The 18,092-nt window shown below is 40.1% G+C and overlaps 1 protein-coding gene across 4 annotated transcripts in view; it reads left to right on the plus strand.

The window, feature by feature from the left end:
• Positions 1-1,295: 1,295 nt before the first annotated feature.
• Positions 1,296-18,092, plus strand: part of LOC144142142 (uncharacterized) — a 68,973-nt gene continuing 52,176 nt past the window's right edge. The window contains exons 1-5 of one of the 4 annotated variants that reach the window (XM_077673533.1): positions 1,296-1,414; positions 5,276-5,473; positions 6,320-6,404; positions 13,942-14,166; positions 17,856-17,933. In XM_077673533.1, the coding sequence (XP_077529659.1) occupies positions 6,334-6,404; positions 13,942-14,166; positions 17,856-17,933 (374 nt within the window). In that variant the 5' untranslated portion in view covers positions 1,296-1,414; positions 5,276-5,473; positions 6,320-6,333. Of the gene's footprint in view, positions 1,415-5,069; positions 5,474-6,319; positions 6,405-13,941; positions 14,167-17,855; positions 17,934-18,092 lie in introns of those variants that run through there. The other 3 variants (XM_077673536.1, XM_077673537.1, XM_077673534.1) reach the window with 3 other exon arrangements.

Raw genomic sequence — 18,092 nt, forward strand, 5'->3', positions numbered from 1 at the left:
CATATATACAGACGTGCGTTCTGCTTGCCGCCTTATTAAGAAAATCTGACGCAGCAGCCAGGATAAAGAGCACTATACAAGCTCATCGGAATCAACGCCGCTAGATGAAAATCCAAGTAAATATAAATTTTACAAAGCATATTTACGCGGTGTTTCGCTGAAATATTATTGGCGCAACTTGTCCACAAAAATTATGATGATAAGCCTGAAAAAAACAACCAATATATGTAAGAAACTGTCTAGCACTTTCAGGGCAATTTCAATACATCTGCGCGTAATAAAAGCACTTAGAAAATGCTCAGCCGACATGCGCGCGGTGAGGGTATTTTGAGCAATCCGCTTTATCAGTGTGACGTTGGCATGATGGGGGATTGCCAATTCAGGGTGACCACTTCGCTTCTCCCTTGGTGTACCGCTTGTGCAGTGATGGGCCGATCTTCTAATGGCTGAGGATTGAAGGAAAAACTTCTTATGTGCACCTGGGAGACGTGCTTGTGCTTCACAGCTGAATATATGTTTTTAACTTTGTGCACTTTCAGTTTTGTAAAATTTTCATCAACCATCTTGCCTTAGTGAATTGCTGGAATTGACAAAACTCGGTACTGTTTAATATTTCTGCTGGCGAATGCCTGGTTGTAGCACTTTTTGGAAACAGGTAAACACAGCGGCACTCAGCTGGAGGAAACGTGTAAGGCACACAGAGTGCAAACATTTTGTTGCAAGTTGGAGGCTTGGTTCAAACACAGAAGCCACATGAAAGATGTAGGGTGTAATTCGTTTATTTTTAAGAAAACATGTAGAAAGATGACCGACGACAATCTAAAGGACAGTCGAACAACATAAAACTTGGTTGCCAATGTGAAAACAGGCCTACACAAGAACACTCGTTGTGCATTGCTATGGCATGCTCTCCAGATTTTGCTGACACAGTTTTTGTGAGGCCAAAGCATAATAATATTCAATCTAGTCAAAGCGCAGAGTTAGACAATTTTATCCTTTCATGTAGGTGAAAAATCAAGTACGTGACAATTATAACCATTGTTTAACTACGCAGGCACTGCACTCGAGCAGAAAATAAATATAGAACTGAAAACAGAATAACGCGACTTGGCATCTGTGGTTGCGCCGGTGTGACAGCACCTAATGAAGACATCCTACTATACGCAAACCCTGCATGTTCCTGTTTCCCCGCACGTAGACAGCGATCCAGCAATCCCCGTTTCAACACTTGCGGCGCACATTGTCTGACGTAGCGAAACAGTTTCAACGCCAGGACACATGATCACCGCCAGCGCCGCCATTCCCCATTGTTCCTTTCGGCCACTTAAAAACAACGCATCGGACGGATCGCCACTTAGCCGCTGTGATTGCGGCGCTGTAACAGCGCCTAATCAAGAGAATCTGCCGTACGCAGGTCTGTTTTGTGTACTTTGATTTGAATTCTTTGGTTTTCATTACAGCCGCTTCCGCTGCTGCCCTGTGCTGACGCGTTGTGTTGTCGCGGGTTTACGAATACAGAGTTAGCGAAGGATGTTGCTGAGTTACACAAAGAACTTGAAAGCATGACATCTAGCCTCAGCATGTTCAACACCATGGTAGAGACAATCAAAGCAAAGCAAGCTGTTGTAATAGAAGAAAACCATAAGCTGGTGCGTCACGTCGCAAAGCTGGAACAGTACTTCAGCATAAAAAATGTGGAAATCAAAGGCGTACCCTCAACGCAGGCTGAAGAATTCGCGCCAATTCTAAAGAAAATCACAGAAAAAATTGACTGCGCTGTTACAGCGTCCGATTTTGAGGTTGTCCACCGCATACCCGCAAAAGACGGTCCGCACAATCCCGCTCTGTAGCGCTCGCGGACAAAAAAAGCGGATTTCATAGCTAAGGAAAGAACAGAATGACTCACGGCTGGTTCTATTGGATTCACGTCAGAAATTAACAGTGTCAAGCCAGTCTTCATGAACAATCACCTGACAACCGAGAACATGCGACTGTTCGCGCAAGCATTGGCTCTCAAAAACGAAAAAGAGTGGCAGTTTCTCTGGGTGAAAAACTGCAAAATTTATTTTTTGATTTATTTATGATTTAATTACAAGCACCTACATCGCTCACATTCAGCCACATCCCACATATCCGTTATTCACTTTAACAACCATAGCCTACCTAAACATTACGATGGTCTTGTCAACTTCTTAATAGTCTCCAACTACAAATTTTTCGTAATTTGCATGTGGGAAACGTGGTTATCTTCTAGTGCTGACAGGCTGTTCTTGTTGTCGAATCACCATTTTTCATTTATTCACAAGCCGAATGACCCTCATGACAATACAGCTATATTCAATTCAAACGCATATAATTACAAATGCCGCAATGACATACCTTTTAGCAAAGCAAAAATTAAATCAGTCTGGAATGAATTCAATGGCGTTGCCTTTTCATTCGCAAGAAATACTATCATATCATTCATCTACCGCTCACCGTTCGCCGGTTACACTGACTTCTGCAAACAACTCCAAGAAATCTTAAACACATGAAATTTATAAAACAAAAACATAATAATGTACGTGACATACCCATTGACATTCCTGATGTAACAGATGGCAAATTCTCAGAGTACTCTAACTGCTTCGTTGGTACTGATTTAGGAGCTTTAATACAATCAGCTACACGGTGCATTCCACAAAGTCCGTACACGCCTATTGATCACATCTTATCTAACTTAGCTTCACCTGAAGTTAGAGTCTTAGTTCGTCTGTAGTTATCTAACTTTGCTTCGCCTGTAACTTGTAAATTGAATCGTATGAATTCTTGACTTTAACATGAACGACCATTATGCTTTTTTGTGTGCTAGAAAATAGTACCCAATCTAAACATCAGTCCTTAATTAGACACTCTTTTGACTACAGTAAATTTACCGAAATCATATCGCCCATTGACGGGAGGGACGTGTTGTGGGACCATTGCCAAGAAACGGCGTTCAACATGTTCTCTTCTAAAATAGAAGAATCAATTCAACTATGCATGTCACTGACTCCCGTCCATAAGCGATGTTCTGCCCCCAAAAACTCATGGATAACCAATAGTCTCCTACAAAACATTCGTAAACGAGATAACCTTTACGAGAAAGTAAAAGCTGAGCCCTTCAATATTCTTCTCAAAATATTTCATAAAAAGTTTTCGCCAACCCTCGATGCAGCGTTGAAACAGTCTAGAAAGAAGTACTACCAAAATAATATTCTTCAAGACGGAAATAACGCCCAAAAAACTGGCAACTGATCAAAAAATTTCTTAATCTGGACGACCAGCAATCCTCTATAACTGAAATTAACGATGATATGCAGACTATAACGAGTCCCATGAACATTGCTAACAAATTTATTACATTCTAAAATGAATGTATTACAGGCTAGTAACGTTTCATTCTACCTTTGATGTCCCCATAATTTCTACCGGCCTGCTACCTCAGTTGAAGAAGTTCATATAGTAATGTCAAATTAAAGTAGCACTGGCCCTGTGTTAGATATATATTCACTCTTTTAAAATTACGCTTGTTTCCTGTGACGTGTCCGTTGTACTTCCTAGAATAATCAGTAACATAATAACGACCAGCGTTTTTCTGTCTGAACTTAAACGTGCCAACTTGTTCCAGCCTTCAAAGGGAGACCGTAGTTTTTTCGCTAATTACTCTCGTATTCTTCTATTCTTCAGTAAATTATTGAGAAGCTCATTTTAGACCATTTATGCCATTTTTCACTAAATTCAACCTTCTACAAAAACTGCCAGTTAAGCTTCAGAAACATTTCCGGATATCTCAATACCAATTATTTATTCACACAAATTTTAATTACGACTTATCTTCATGGTAAAACACAAATTCTACTCATTTGTCTTGCCGCTATCATTTACAAAACCAAGCAGTAAACCTAATTCCATTCAGCCTTTACAACACATCAGCGCGTCCAATCTACACCAGTCTGACGAACCTGCCACTAAAATTTGCTTTTTAACTAAAACTGGGAGTCATCATTTTTCGGTGTCGAAAACACGACATTATCATTAGAACCTAACAAACACCACCCCTACAAGATTTGCCCAAGGCCTTAATTTACTGCTGCCTAAGATATACACTAATTAAGGCAAACATACAGGTATTTTTGCACGCATTCAACTTAAGAATGCATTTTCATTACAATTAAATTGTCTTATTTTATGCCTTTCTTCTTTAGTAGTTAAGAATCGTTTTTGCTTACAATCTTTCTCAATAATAAAGTCTCGCTTACTATATGTATAGCAGTTAGGCTTGTTTTTCCCGAGAATGTTGTATAATTTCTTGTTCTAGTGGTTGCATATTTTATTTGCGTTTTAACTGACCTGAGCCTAAATTCTATAATTTAGTACTTTACAGTTTATTGCTTTTACATAGTAAAGCAGTTTAAGGCCATGGTTGCTAAACATTTTTTATGCATAATCATTTTTGTGCTTTCCACTGTTTATTATAATGCTTTCCACTGTTTATTATAATCAAACCTCTTTTTCCAGAGAAAAATATTCCATAATTTCTTGGTATGAGGTTGGCATATTTCATCAGCGTGTTAGACTGACCCGTAACTCGACTGCCTCAGTATTTTAAACAACATTTTCACATTTATTACCTGGAGGTCCCCCCGGCAGTTTAACTTTGGGACTTTCTGTAATAAAATCTCTGAAAAAAAAAATCATGAAATCTTTATGGCCGCAATAAGACTGCTTAGCTAGTTCCTTTTTTCACGTGACTGTGACCACTGCTGACTGCAACGCATTTGACCTATTTTGCCTTTCATCGCCGTGGTGGACGGCAACTCCTATTATATAGGCATATATTATCTAGGCATGCATACCACAAACCGTGTTTGAAAGAAAGCAAAAGTATTAAAAATGGAAAAGTTGATTTCCGAGTACGTGAAAACCATAACCAGCGTTTAGTTATGCCCGCGCTCACGCGAGAAGAAAAAAAAAGAACCTAAAACAAAAGACTTTGATGCCGGCAGCCGCCCCCGGACTTTCCCAGCCTCAGAAATTCTAAACCGGTAGCATGAACACAGCTGCCGCAGAAAGGAACGCGCAATTACAAATACCTGACTGGCGATCAGCTGACTTCTCTTTTCTAGACGTCTGCGACGCGCGCCGTCTAGCATCGCAGAATATAAAATGTATCTATGAGCAAGAGGCCTATTATGTACGGGTTCTTACGTCATGTGGAGTTCTGGCCGAACTTAGTTGGTCGCTCTGGTTACAGGTGCTTTCCAGGCACTTTGTATTGTACAGCTTGAGGCGATAATAAAAAAGGCCATTCTCTTCTGAACATACAGCACAAAGAGGACAGTTGTGCTACAATTGGCACAGTATATGTGCATTTGTAAAGGGAGAAACGTTCTTACACCTAAAACGTTGTCTCTGATTGCCGTCGTGTATATACAAGTCTAGGTAAGCGCCGGTAAGTCATTTGGGTTGTCAATATGAAGATTTACGCTTTTATTTCGGCAGAGAGTTTGAAATACTAGAAAACTATCCTAAAAATAGGTAGTCTGTTCTGCTATTAACGTAGTTAGCGTGGACATTTTAAAAAAATTTGTTCTTTTAGGCATGCTTTAAAGCGATGAATGAGTGAACGTTTTGATGGGCAGCTGCAGTTTTTAATTTTTTTCAGTGGGTATCGGAAATGCTTTGTTTACTTCGGTACCTATAATATGTGTATCCAAGCACTTGTGTTAAAACAATGGTAGCCTAGTAGTCAAAATTTTGATGTTTACTAGTTGTTTGGCGGCTAGAAGAATCAAATTTTGCTGGAAAGTTTTTAATCATAATAACGGTGATATTAACCCGCAATGCATCTTCTGTAAGCAGATAATTTACCACTAATAAATATTGTTTCGTGTCGTAAGAACAACATACTGCTAAAAGTGCTGATTGAAGGAGAACTAGGTCACATCACTACCACCTAAACAAGCACGACAGCTAATTTTACTTGAAATCAAATTGTAGAGTTTTTAGTTAGCATTGACGCATCTGAAAAGTTTGAAATAAAACAGGCTATGAACAACTATTTATAAAAAAATTCTTGATGGTTCAAGCGCGAGAGCATTTAGTGTGCCACGATTATTCAGGCCAAATTGATGATTACCTTTTTCGTACAATGAACCGGAACTCTAGTTTAAAACTGTGTATTTTGTACCTAGAAAGCTTGAGATATTCTCGCAGTACTGCAACAGACACATTCTTTTTCCATTGCATTTGAAGAGATTGAATAGTAAAACCGCACATTTTTACTGGTCTTTTCAAGCTTGAAGATCGAAAATGAAGGTCAAGAATGCTGAAACATTATTTCATGTGGCTGCCATTTTCGCCTTCGTGGTTACAAGCGGCAAGTAAGTATTGCAAGTTTCGGTACCTGGTCTTTGTGCTTGTCTATTGCTTTCACTTTTAGAAAATAGACTGAAGTAAAATCTTTACACAAATGTAATGTAATAATCAGGCAAAAAATGCCAATGAGAAAAAAACTGGCTTACGGGGTCATACTATGATTTAGCAGATAATCCCTGCTAGTCGCATAAGAAGAAAAGGTATCATTTGAATCTCGAAATTGTCAGTTTTAATATCAACATATTCATTCGAAAGTATGTGTTATTGGCTTTTATTTGCAGCTGGACAACGTCTAACATTTCACCAGAATCTTGGTTTAGAAATTATGAAGTGTCGAGGCGTGCGCACAAAGGCGCTGAATTCCTGCCTTCACAAGTTGTTGAGCACTTGAAAAGCCTAACTATTGCTTTTGTGGTACTCTTTTTCACAATAGGCCTACCAGTGGCATACATTTTATTATAGCAAATACGTACCACTTTTGTACCAGAAATAGCCCAGAACTTGACTTGTGTGCAACTGTCGAGTGGTGCTCGTCGCTTTAATATACCGTACGATAAGTTGAGAAAAAAATGTGTCAAGGGTGCCCCACGCATCTTCTATTTTATTTTTTGTACTGCATGATTATTAACCGTTCCAACCCACCTTTTGCGTTGTGTTATCGTCGCCTGGGAAACACGCCCGTTACTTCTCGCTTTTGTTATTCCGATGTTACAGTACATGTTGTCCTTCTGGGAACTACGTCCCCACCTGAAACACGTCGCTTTTAATTACTGAAGCAGCACCCTGACGTCTACGCGTATAATATGTGGAGAAGTATCGCAATTCCTACATTTTGCTGTGCCGGAAAAAATGCATACAAGGAAAGGCAACCTTACACAATAGGTTTTAACAACGCACACGGGATACGTTTACAGTGGATCAAGCGCGAAGCCTTCTCAAAGAATACAAATTTAAAAACAGAATACAATCAGCCACTTCAGGAAAGGGAACATTACGCAATCAGTTTCCAGAAAAGGAACTTGTTATGACGATAAAGCGCAAAGATTTCTGGGATATAAATTAAAAGTCGACAATCTAATCAGGCAAAAATTAAATCAACGCCAAGGCTACGCTAACCGAATGATCATGCTAAAGAGGCTCAATCACAACGGAGTAGATAAAAAAAATTAATATCACATTTTTTTACATCAGCGCTGTCGTTAATTTTGAATTTGGCTGATTGCATTGTTGAGTTCGCATTTGGATAACGGAAAGCTTAGCATTTCAGCCATCTTCTTAAAAAAAGGCGTTCAGTTTTTACCTACCAAAGAAACAACAAGCAAACCATCTTTCTTGCAAAAAAAGTCTGCCCCACGCACGTAAACTCTTCAAAACCACCTTCCTTTTCTAATGGCAAACATCAGCCGGAAATGGGTATTCTTTGTGTGAGGAGGTATTGAGTACTCATTACTGATGATGATTTTGATAGGTTGCTTTGCCTCGTGTGAGGCGACCAAACGGCAAAGACCGCCAAATCATCACCTGTTTACTAATATGTACGCAATAATATTCAAAATAAAGAGACTTGTCTCCCCGAAGAATGGACCAAAATTGAATTTTCCACAACACAGAGGGAAGGTCCGCTTCTTATAGAGTCTCAATTGGTTCATTGAGTCTCATAGAAAATGATCAAATTTACCCATACTGACAAAACACTACACAGCTTTCTCACGCACCCAAATGGGGTCGTTTACTGCGAAATTGAATAAGTGGCGGATCGGCCGGCTTTTGCAGTGCTATCCAAGATGCACCTTCGGGGAACGAAGCGAAAAAAACTGGCACCTAACATGAGCAGTTGGCTTAAACTGTTTACACGCCACCCCTAAATGACCTTGGGGCCTCAGATGACTTCTTGTTTCATTAGTCTAGCTTCGCACTGTTTAAATCATGCCAACAACAGTAAGAGAGGACGTCTGCAGAGTATTGGACCAAAAAACACCATCGTGCAGAATACCTCGCTCGGCTCACAAACTGCGATCGTAGGCCAAAGACACATGAACGTCTAAGGCCGAGAGATCGATGCAGAACTGCTGCAGTTGGAGATTAAGAACAAGAGGGTTTTTCGACTGACGGCAAAAATACGTCTCCTTAATAGACGGAGAACAACACTAAAACACGGGTGAATTTCAGCTCTCCTTTCCACAGAGGCGTTTAATTAACGTTTGAAGGAGATAAGCCACAAGCGCAGAGTGTTAATATGGGTGGTTCCCACAGCTAAACAGGTTCATGGGGATTGTGCTTGATTATGCGCACCAGTATATTACAGAGAAGACGACAAAAATGAACATAATGTTCATGTATATTTCATTGTTTGTATATTTCTGGCTATGAGAACCTTAGAGGTAATATAACAATTACAGAGAACCTGTTGGCCACTAAGAACGAAGTTACTTCTCAGTCAGACTAATGTGTGCAAATGAAATATCTATTACAGGTGGCAGCGCGAAACACAACGTAGCATACCGTAGAACTTTCTGGATACCTGTTTGTGCAGAGTGTTTATGTGTTTATCGATATTGTAGTTTTATTTTAGGGGCGAATCTCCTCTTTCTCGGGCCTTGTCCCGGACGTACACGGTATATTGATGATCATTGTGGCAGGTTCCCCCTAGGAATGGCCAACCAAAGAATGGCCGAAAAGGTCATAACGTTCAACGCGTTCGTTGCTACACAACAAGGAATAGAGGAAGAAGAAGATGTCGTCGTTCGTCACCGTCGAGCTGAAGACACGTACCGGGGGTACGCGACACAAGCCGCTCTGCGGAAGGCGACGGCCAAGGTGGCTAAAATGTCACACACCGAATTCGCCAACTTACCCATAGAGATTCTCATCGTCCCAAGCAAGCCCTACATTATCACCACAAATATCCACGTCGTCGACGGGCTTGTCAACGTAGCGGTGGAAAGCTTGACGTGTCGAGTCCTAACATATTGTGTGGGCAAATGTCTCGAGGTTTTACCGATAAGCATTTTAGCTTCGCCCCTGTCATGATTATTCACTTTGTAGATGGCGGAATCTTTTTTATTTTTGACTTCTCAGTTAACCTCCCAGCCGTGATTTTGTCTAAAGATCAGAGGGTGTGTGCACTTTGTATGTTGTACAATAGTGGTAACTGAGTAAAATGGTAAGGGTCCCCAATCAGCCGCGTTCACAAAACAGAATCGCTTCTCAGAACATTGTTGTAAAAACACATATCAAGTGAGACCAAGCTCTCTCGACTCCACTTCGCAAGCATCTTACGTTAAACTAGCCATCGCGGCCTCAAAACAACGACAAGCAAGCAGAACAGCACAAATATTTGCAGTGAAGAATATTCTTATATATTATAATTTATGCGACCGAAATTTACGCATGCGGGAGCTGGCTTCTGATAGTTCGCTTGTTTCAACACTCTTGTTTAGCGGGAAATAAAAAAAGAAGCGTCTTCTGTCTTCATAGTGGTGTCCACGCAGCGCTAGTCAAGCCAGTGCTTATTTCTGCCAGCCATCTGAGCCTGCTTATCGGTATTTACCCAAGACGCGCACGGTTGAACTAGTGTTTGTGCCTGGCATTTTCGCCATTGTTACTGACGTCAGAAATTTTAAACTGGATTTAAAAGTTAAAACATGAACCAGTCAGGTATCCTGCACTACCTTATACAGAGTCGGTTGTGCCTCGGCCAGCACCATAGAGCTAAGCAAGTGCTCTGCGGCTTTATAGAGCTCTGTTTGCCGTCCTGTATTTACTGCATTTGACATGCGTTCACTGACATCATTTTAAATGGCACCAAAGCGTCTGTAGAATAAAAGATTAAACTTTTGGTGTAGGTTAGGGACAAGGTAGGTCACAAATGCACGGCTGCCTAATAAAAAGGCTGAAGGGAATCCTATATGCGATATCATAACCTGTTATCGCGTAATGAGCGCTATGACCAGAAGAGGTGGCGCGTTACCATCCTCCCAATTGCTTGTGCCAGTAGTGCAACGCAGCGGCTAATATTGACATTCCGCTGCCCTTCATTTCCTGGTTTTGAATGACAAAATGGTATTAAGTCCGGTGTCAAAGGGAGGTATCCTACAAGGCTTCATATATGTTCACCGATTATTCGGAAACCACTTTCAGTGCCAACGCATAGCATATACTTGCAGAAGGGGAATGCCCATACGTAACTCTTTGGATTGTTTGATTGGTGTCCCCCCAGCACTCACACAGCCTGACGTATCATGTCACGAGGTGACTCAACAGATATTCTCTAATGGTTACCAAACTCAAACTCTCTGTGTCAGAAAACATAGCTCGAATGTTAGTATTAGAATGGTACCAACCCCTTGTTTGTAACACAAGCTTCCTCCTATGTGCTCGTGCATGGCGTGGAATAGTGAATCCAAACGTTTCACATTTTCTGATGTTTGTAAGCGCCGTGAGGCTGCAAGCGTAATGTAAAGCACTTTCGGTTCTGCTGCAGCCTCAGCGGCTGGCTAGACCGCCCCTCTGAGCTGAGTGCCAAAATGCTCTGCACAGTGCAATGCTACAATGCTACAAAATGGAGGGCTGTGTTTCGTTGCTCACTCAGAAGCCAGAGTGGGAGCAGAGCCGAAATTGTGTTACGGTCACTGATTTAGCAGTGCAGGAGCAGTCACTTTAAAAGAAGGCAGCAGCGCTATATAGCGGACATCGTCGGCAGAGTTACCCCAATTGCCCTTGGAAAAAATTACCAAAGAATTTCGCTTGCTTATGTCGGGGTAATTTTTCGATAGAATAGAAGATTTACAGTTACACGGCCCTATATTTTGAGGCAGAAATGTCAGTGCCACCACCAAACTGCGCTCAAAAGCCGCGATCAAACAGAAAAGAGTTTTTGAGAGAGCAATTATCAATCACAAGGTAAGTAACCACATTCACCATGGTCTACGCGTGTGCGACCTCAGCCTAAATAAATGCACGCAGCACACAGAACGCTGTATGGTTCAGATCTTCAGATTTTCAACAAAAAATTTCCGTGTTTTGGAAGTAAAGTGCAAATGAAGACAAGAAGCTTTGGTTATCTTAGCAAGCTTCTTTGTAGCGTTTTTGAGAGAGGAAATGCTTATGCTCAAAATCTGTGGATAGCGCGAATTATAAGCGTGCAATATGTTAGCTAACCACTAGCAACGTTGCATACTAATCGTTTGACAAGTTCTCGTCTGACGAAAATGATGCCAATCTTCGAAACAAATGTAGTGTTTTCGAAGTATAAAGAGTTTATTATACATAACAACTTACAATAAACAAAAGAATAGTGTGCACAATAATATCCCAAACAACAAGTCTTATTCTTTGCTTTATATAAAGCTTATCCTGATTTAAACTCCCGGTGTGCAGGTGATCACGTCCGAACGGCTGCAAGGTATTTCTGATTTATGGTTCATAAATGCTGGAAATAAAATGCAGCATGTTTCAATCTTCCTTTACAGAAGTATGTACTTTCAGTTTCAAACACGTAAAGCAGTGAGCATGAACGAGTTTCTTAAATCAGCCTGACAAAACTATTTCTTTTACCTGAAGAAAAACATTGGAAGAAATTATTGGTTTTCTTCGGTTGTGCAATTGTTGCTATTGTGAGAGATTTAAGCTAAGTATCCCACGAGGGAAAACTAGCGAAATATTCAGGATGGCTGAACACTGCGTGCGTTGAGTTTCTCATACAAAATCTGATTATTTTGCATGTTTAAAATTTAAGATACTGACATATATACGCTGCTCTTGAAGATTTACTCCTATAAAAAAAAATTACACTCGATTCTTGTTAGGTTGGAAGGTTTGAGATTGTCTTTTGCGCTAAGGCGAGGTAATTTTTACTAAGCAGTGCTGGAGGACTGTGAAAATAAATTTAATAATATGTTGATAACATGGCTTTCCTGACACAAATATGTGTGCCGTGCCTTACCCAGGACTCAATGGAACATATTTTCCCCAAAAGCCCTCGGCTCTCTGACTGCGGACGAATGCTTCTGAGGGACCCAAAAACTGGATTGGGTTGAACACTTTGGTAGCAGTTGTATTTTATATTTGGCAACTAAACTGTACTATGACGAAAGAGATATAGATATATAGGCGTAGCAACACTTGCTTTTCTGCCAAAGGTCTCTTCAACTGCTATATATTCGATAATTATATGGAAGCCTGGTTTTTATTCACAGTGATCTCTCTTTCACTGGCTTTGTTTTTATTTTTGAAAATATACTTTTATGTTTATTATCAAGTACAAGCAAGAAGTAATCGCAGTCCAGTTCCACCTTGGGGGTACGAAAGAAAACATTGGCTTTTTTTGTGAAAATAATCATTTGTGTTTCATATGACGTACAAGCATGTAATAATCACAAGCCAGTTTCACCTTGTCGGTACGAAAGAAAACATAGAGGACATAAAAATTATCACCAGGGTGCCGCACACACTGGGAGCCGGATTTTTGTGTCTTTCACAAATAAGTAAAACCGCAATTTTGTTGGCGTAAATATTCTGCTGGAGCCTCCGTTCTCGGACTCAATAGGAGCCTAATTATTGTTCTTTTTTTTATTTCTAGAACAAACTAAAGAATGGCGTTGTTGGCCATTATTGGCCAAGAGATTATGTTTTTGAAAGGTTCTCGAGGCATGAATGTGCAATTTGCATCTGGATCTACAATTTCTGCGTCTAAAGAGCTCCCAAGACCATTAAGTGGCACTTTAAGATTGGGGAAGAATAAATAAAAAAACATTGTGCGGCCGCTTGTGCTATTGTGTTGGGTGTAAGATGTGAACGTCTTGCTGGATTAGCAGAGAACTGAAAATCCATACGCTCCAATTCCATAACCTCGCGACGATCTGACAACGGTTCTTTTTTATTCCAATGCCTCCTAAAGCGAGTCATGAAAGTTGGGAGGTCAGCGTAATCAATTCCACCCTTCATTTCCTGTCTGTGTCACGTTGATCCAGTGCCAAAACGTTCCAGGTGATGTCAAGGGAAACTTTTAAAGAAACAGCAAAATAGACTGAACGGGGGGACTATACACCAGATTTAAAAAAAGATACGTGAGGGCGTTTCATATTTTACTGTAGTCTTCGTGTATTTCAGTTCCTAGTGGGTACTAATATTTTAAAAATAACCTCCAGTAAACAGATATGTCCAATTATGCAGAGCAAGAGGGCCTAGTGATGTGTGGCGTATGATGAAATGGATAGGTTCGATAACAGCTTCATTTGTTAATTACCAATTAAAGACCAAACGATACAACTACTTCTTCGAAGGCTTCTATTCTGCCGGTTTGGTACCTCTGACTACCAATGCAGGTTTTGGAACCTTATAGCAACCATGCGCCGCCATCATACAAAAGTTTTATATGATGAATGCTTTACCAACCCGACTGTTTGTGAAACAAACAGGTGGGGGTTGCTCTTGTCGACTTGTTTGCCACTGATCTGTTAGAAGTAGAATCATTTGACAGGCAACAAAATCTTATAATTTTTGCAATATAGAAGCATGATCATTTGTTCGTGTCGGTTGCAGCAACATGCAGCTGGACACTGACACGGATAGAAAAGGAGCGATACATGGACGTGGAGAAGCCGCAATCTGGAACACAGGAAGGACACCCGGCTATATAGATGTGGTACCTGACTATCCTGGAGCAATGACGTGGGGCAGCGGAGCGCATCTGGGGTACCCAGAAGTGGCACCCGAGTACACACGAGGGATACCCTCGCACGGTGCCAGTTCTGGGGTTTTGAGAAGGTAACAAAAACAGCTCACCAAGAGTCACCCACTTTGCTAAAACTATCTCGCGGGACTTTAAAACACACAGAACAACACAAGTCACATATCGAAACTAAAAACACAAACATGAATAAATTTTGAAAAGGCATGTACCTGAAACATAAAATCTTTTCTATCTTCTACTGTAAATCTCAAAAGCAGAGACAGGAGAATTTGTTGTAGTAACTACGTTCTTCGCGTTATGAAATATTTATTTTGGATAATCAGGCTAGATTGTGAGGTCGTATTAAGTTTTTTTTTATTTTTGAAGTGGCTGTTTTAAAAAGAACACTATTATCACTATTCAGGATAGAGTAAAGGGGAAAACAGGCTAACGTTCGTGCCTTCCAGGTGGCCTTGAATTGGCCTCTCTAAACATGAACATTTCTTCTTTCATCGCATTAAAATATCCATTCTGAGGAGAGACTTAAGGAGAAACATTTTGTATATCAGTTGCTGCCTACCTGACAATAATAACGTGTTGTGTGCTAAATGATCTATGAAAGGAATAAGCGTCTTGCCATCATACAAGAAAAAACTACGAAAATTGCTGTAGGAATGGACTGGGAAATGCCAACCGAAGTGCGCCTACTATTATAGGCTATTACACAACTCGAAAAAAAACGGTGTAATTGCTAAAGTAAGTGACCGAGAACTGCCAATTAAACTGCGTATGCAAACAAAAAAATGTTTAGTTCTGCCGTTTGTGCTAAGTATCGTATTTCACCGTGGTAAACAGTAAACATCATTCGCACAAGATCGCAAATTAAGGGAGGTCCTATAACATCCAGCTCCATATCGGGAGTGCACTTTTTCTGCTTTATGAACATATCCATGCGGCTTAAATGTATATTTTACGTTGGCACGCAATTAAAGAAATATAATTTGTTCACAAGAGTGAAATGCGAAGTTTGTGAAGAGACCTTGCAACCATAAACTGGTTTTCAGAGGGAACCGAAAAACCATGACTAAATTTTATACTGTAGGCCCTGAATAATCTAAAGTACAATAAAAAATTGCATAGGCTCATGAAAAATCATTGGCTCTGTTAAAAAGTTTCCGCAGTGTTGGTCTTGTAGAGTGGGAACAAAAAGCAATTATAGTGAACCACGTAGCACGCGAGTGAAGTAAACGTCAAAGTGGAAAACTGGGGTAAAATACTACACTTCATAGCCGAAAAATACAAAATTATGTCTCGAGGATGCCTTACATTCAGCTACAAGAGAATAAAAATAAAATCGTCACGCTACAAATATTTGTATACGTAATTTTCCTCCAGTGTGACTGATACTGTATGTTAGCGAAGCTAAGATGCTGGATAGAACCCTGGACTTTCCACTGGCGGAATAGTTTACGATATCAGAAATCATGTGAAATGGCTGAAAAAGTAATTTTTTACCAATGAAAGCAATCAGCTTTTTAAAACAGAAGGCTTCTTCTAGGTTAACACATGCAGGACGGTTAGGCGATCCGTTCATTTGTGTGACCTTTTCCTCCAGACCATAACAGAGCTGCACTGAAACGAAAAGGTTTTCTGGAACTACCTTTGGTCCTTTGTTTACTGCTTCCACTCATGGGTGAAAAGTGTTTGTAATCCTGAGAAACAGACCACACCCGAAAACGAATTACTTTAAAATACCACTGTTGTACAAAATCTGGTAGTCACACAATATTTTTATTAGTTAGTACTGGAATAATGTCCCAACAAGATTTCAGGCAAAGTCAAACACAGTTGCAGATTCTGCGTGCACGCTGAAATTATATCTTTATAGTATACCGATCCGTACATGCATTTACCGGTCCTGGAACGATAGGAGTAGAACATTAGTTACCTTTTTTGTGCAAGAAATGGGAGTCACAACAGCTTCGTTTTAGGTATTAGACCAAAGTGAGCGATGAATGATTTGCAACACCTCCTAAGGAAATATATTTGAGGGCTCGTTAATCTGGGAAACGTAATACTGTACATCAAAAACAGAATGCTGAAAATGAAGCACTATTATATGGGGCACTTATACTGAAAATCGGGGTCTCTTTATTTGTGGCTCTCTCATAAAAAGTACTTCGAGGTATTATGTGTGTCCTTGTTTAAACAGATGAACGCTCTCTGTAGCTTCATACACATAATTGCTGTACCGCCAAAGTTTTTTGAGGTATCTGTAATAAATGTGGCTTTGTTTTATACTAATGAACTACCCTAAACTGCTCGCATCATTTGATCTTGGGTGGCTGAACAAAACCGGAAACATAAAATCTAAATGTCATAGTACATTTAATTACCTCTTAAGAATAAACAAAAAGCGGCAGACTGTCCAATTTGAACCATTAATTGCAAGAATGTCTGGAATTATATGAGCAAACTATTGCTGTCTTGTCGTACGGTGTTCGAAGATTTTATGCTTGTTGACTAATAAATTGTCTCCAATATCACGATGCCACAAAGTACTGTAGTGCTAACCACATTGTGGTATAGGGCGCTATCGGCACGAACACCAATTTTTTTTATAAATTTAGTGCTCCAGTTGGTGGCTTCTTAAAAATTATTCCTTTACAGCCCTTACACCAAGGCCTGCTTCTGTTTTGTGCTAGGTGTTTTCTTTCTCTTGCATTTCGAGGAAAATACTACGGAGTATTTAAACTAGAAATTTGGGAGAGTTGAAGTCATTGGCATACCACTGAATAAAAAACGACAGCAGTCAATTCGTATGAACGTACACAAAAAATATTTATGTCTTTTATGTCTCTTTTGTTATACGGGCCTAATACAGTCTGGAATAATTGCAGTTTATATGACCCAAATTTGAATAAAGTATACTTGCAGTTCAAATGCCCCAAATTTAGATAAATGAGGCAAACTGTATTATTGCAAAAAATTCAGAGATAGCTCAATGCAGTCACTGAAATATCAGAAAAAGCAAAAGCTTGTTTTAAGCGACATCATAGAGCCCGCACGTAGTGATGTAAAATTTTCAAGCGCCTTCAGAAATTCTTATTAAGGGCGTAAGGATGAAAAGACAAATTTGAAGTTGCGTTCAAGTGATGCCGGTATTAAGCATTTTGAAACAACCTAGCAGAGGTTTAGCGCAAGCTTCCTCATAACCGCGAAAATTACGTATGTTGTTTGTGACTTTTTAATATTGTCGTTGTGAGATATACTAGTGTATATAATTACTCTTCCCGACTGTGCCAGTTTTCTTTTCGGCTTTCTCAGACGGCCCCGTTTCTAAACCCAGTAAATTTACAAAAAAGAAAATATTTTGCCAATATATGCACAGAAATTAGGCAACTCTAATAAAGCGTTACCCTTTTTAAAGCACCAGACCCAAAAGAAAGCTCAGCCTGCTATATGGAGACATCACGGTTTTAGAAATGTCACTGATGCCTCCTTGAGAAGAGCCCACGCCTTTATTTCAAAACACTTAGCTGAAGATGTTTCACACAGGGCAGTGGTAAATGAAAAACCGACCATGTGAACAAGTTCTGATAGAAAAAGAGGGCAACGAAAGCAGCTTTTTATAAAAACCATTCGGGTGTTCACTGGTCTGCACAATATTGAATATCAGCGTGAGGCATGTTGCATACGATATCTTGTGGAGGCAATAACTTATTCTCTGAGAGTTTTGTTGCTACGTAACATGAGGGGTTTTTATTTTTGTTGTTCGCCGCAGCATGCGCCCCCATGGTGAAGCTAGCCAAATGGAAGCTTTGATGCATGGCGAAAGTGCTGCGGGAGCGTTCTACCGAAGGTACGACATTTAACTCGCCAGGTTTTTTCTGCTACTTTTGGGGATGATAATATTTACACTTTACTTCTGCTTACATGATCAACATGGCTGAGAAAGGCTCAGTTCTGCTTATTTTAAGCCATGTTTTGTACAGTTTTGTCTACATTGTTGACTTGATGC

Source organism: Haemaphysalis longicornis, unplaced genomic scaffold, assembly GCF_048455015.1.
Source record: "Haemaphysalis longicornis isolate Haplotype H1 unplaced genomic scaffold, Haemaphysalis longicornis Haplotype H1 scaffold_6, whole genome shotgun sequence".
Taxonomy (NCBI): domain Eukaryota; kingdom Metazoa; phylum Arthropoda; class Arachnida; order Ixodida; family Ixodidae; genus Haemaphysalis; species Haemaphysalis longicornis.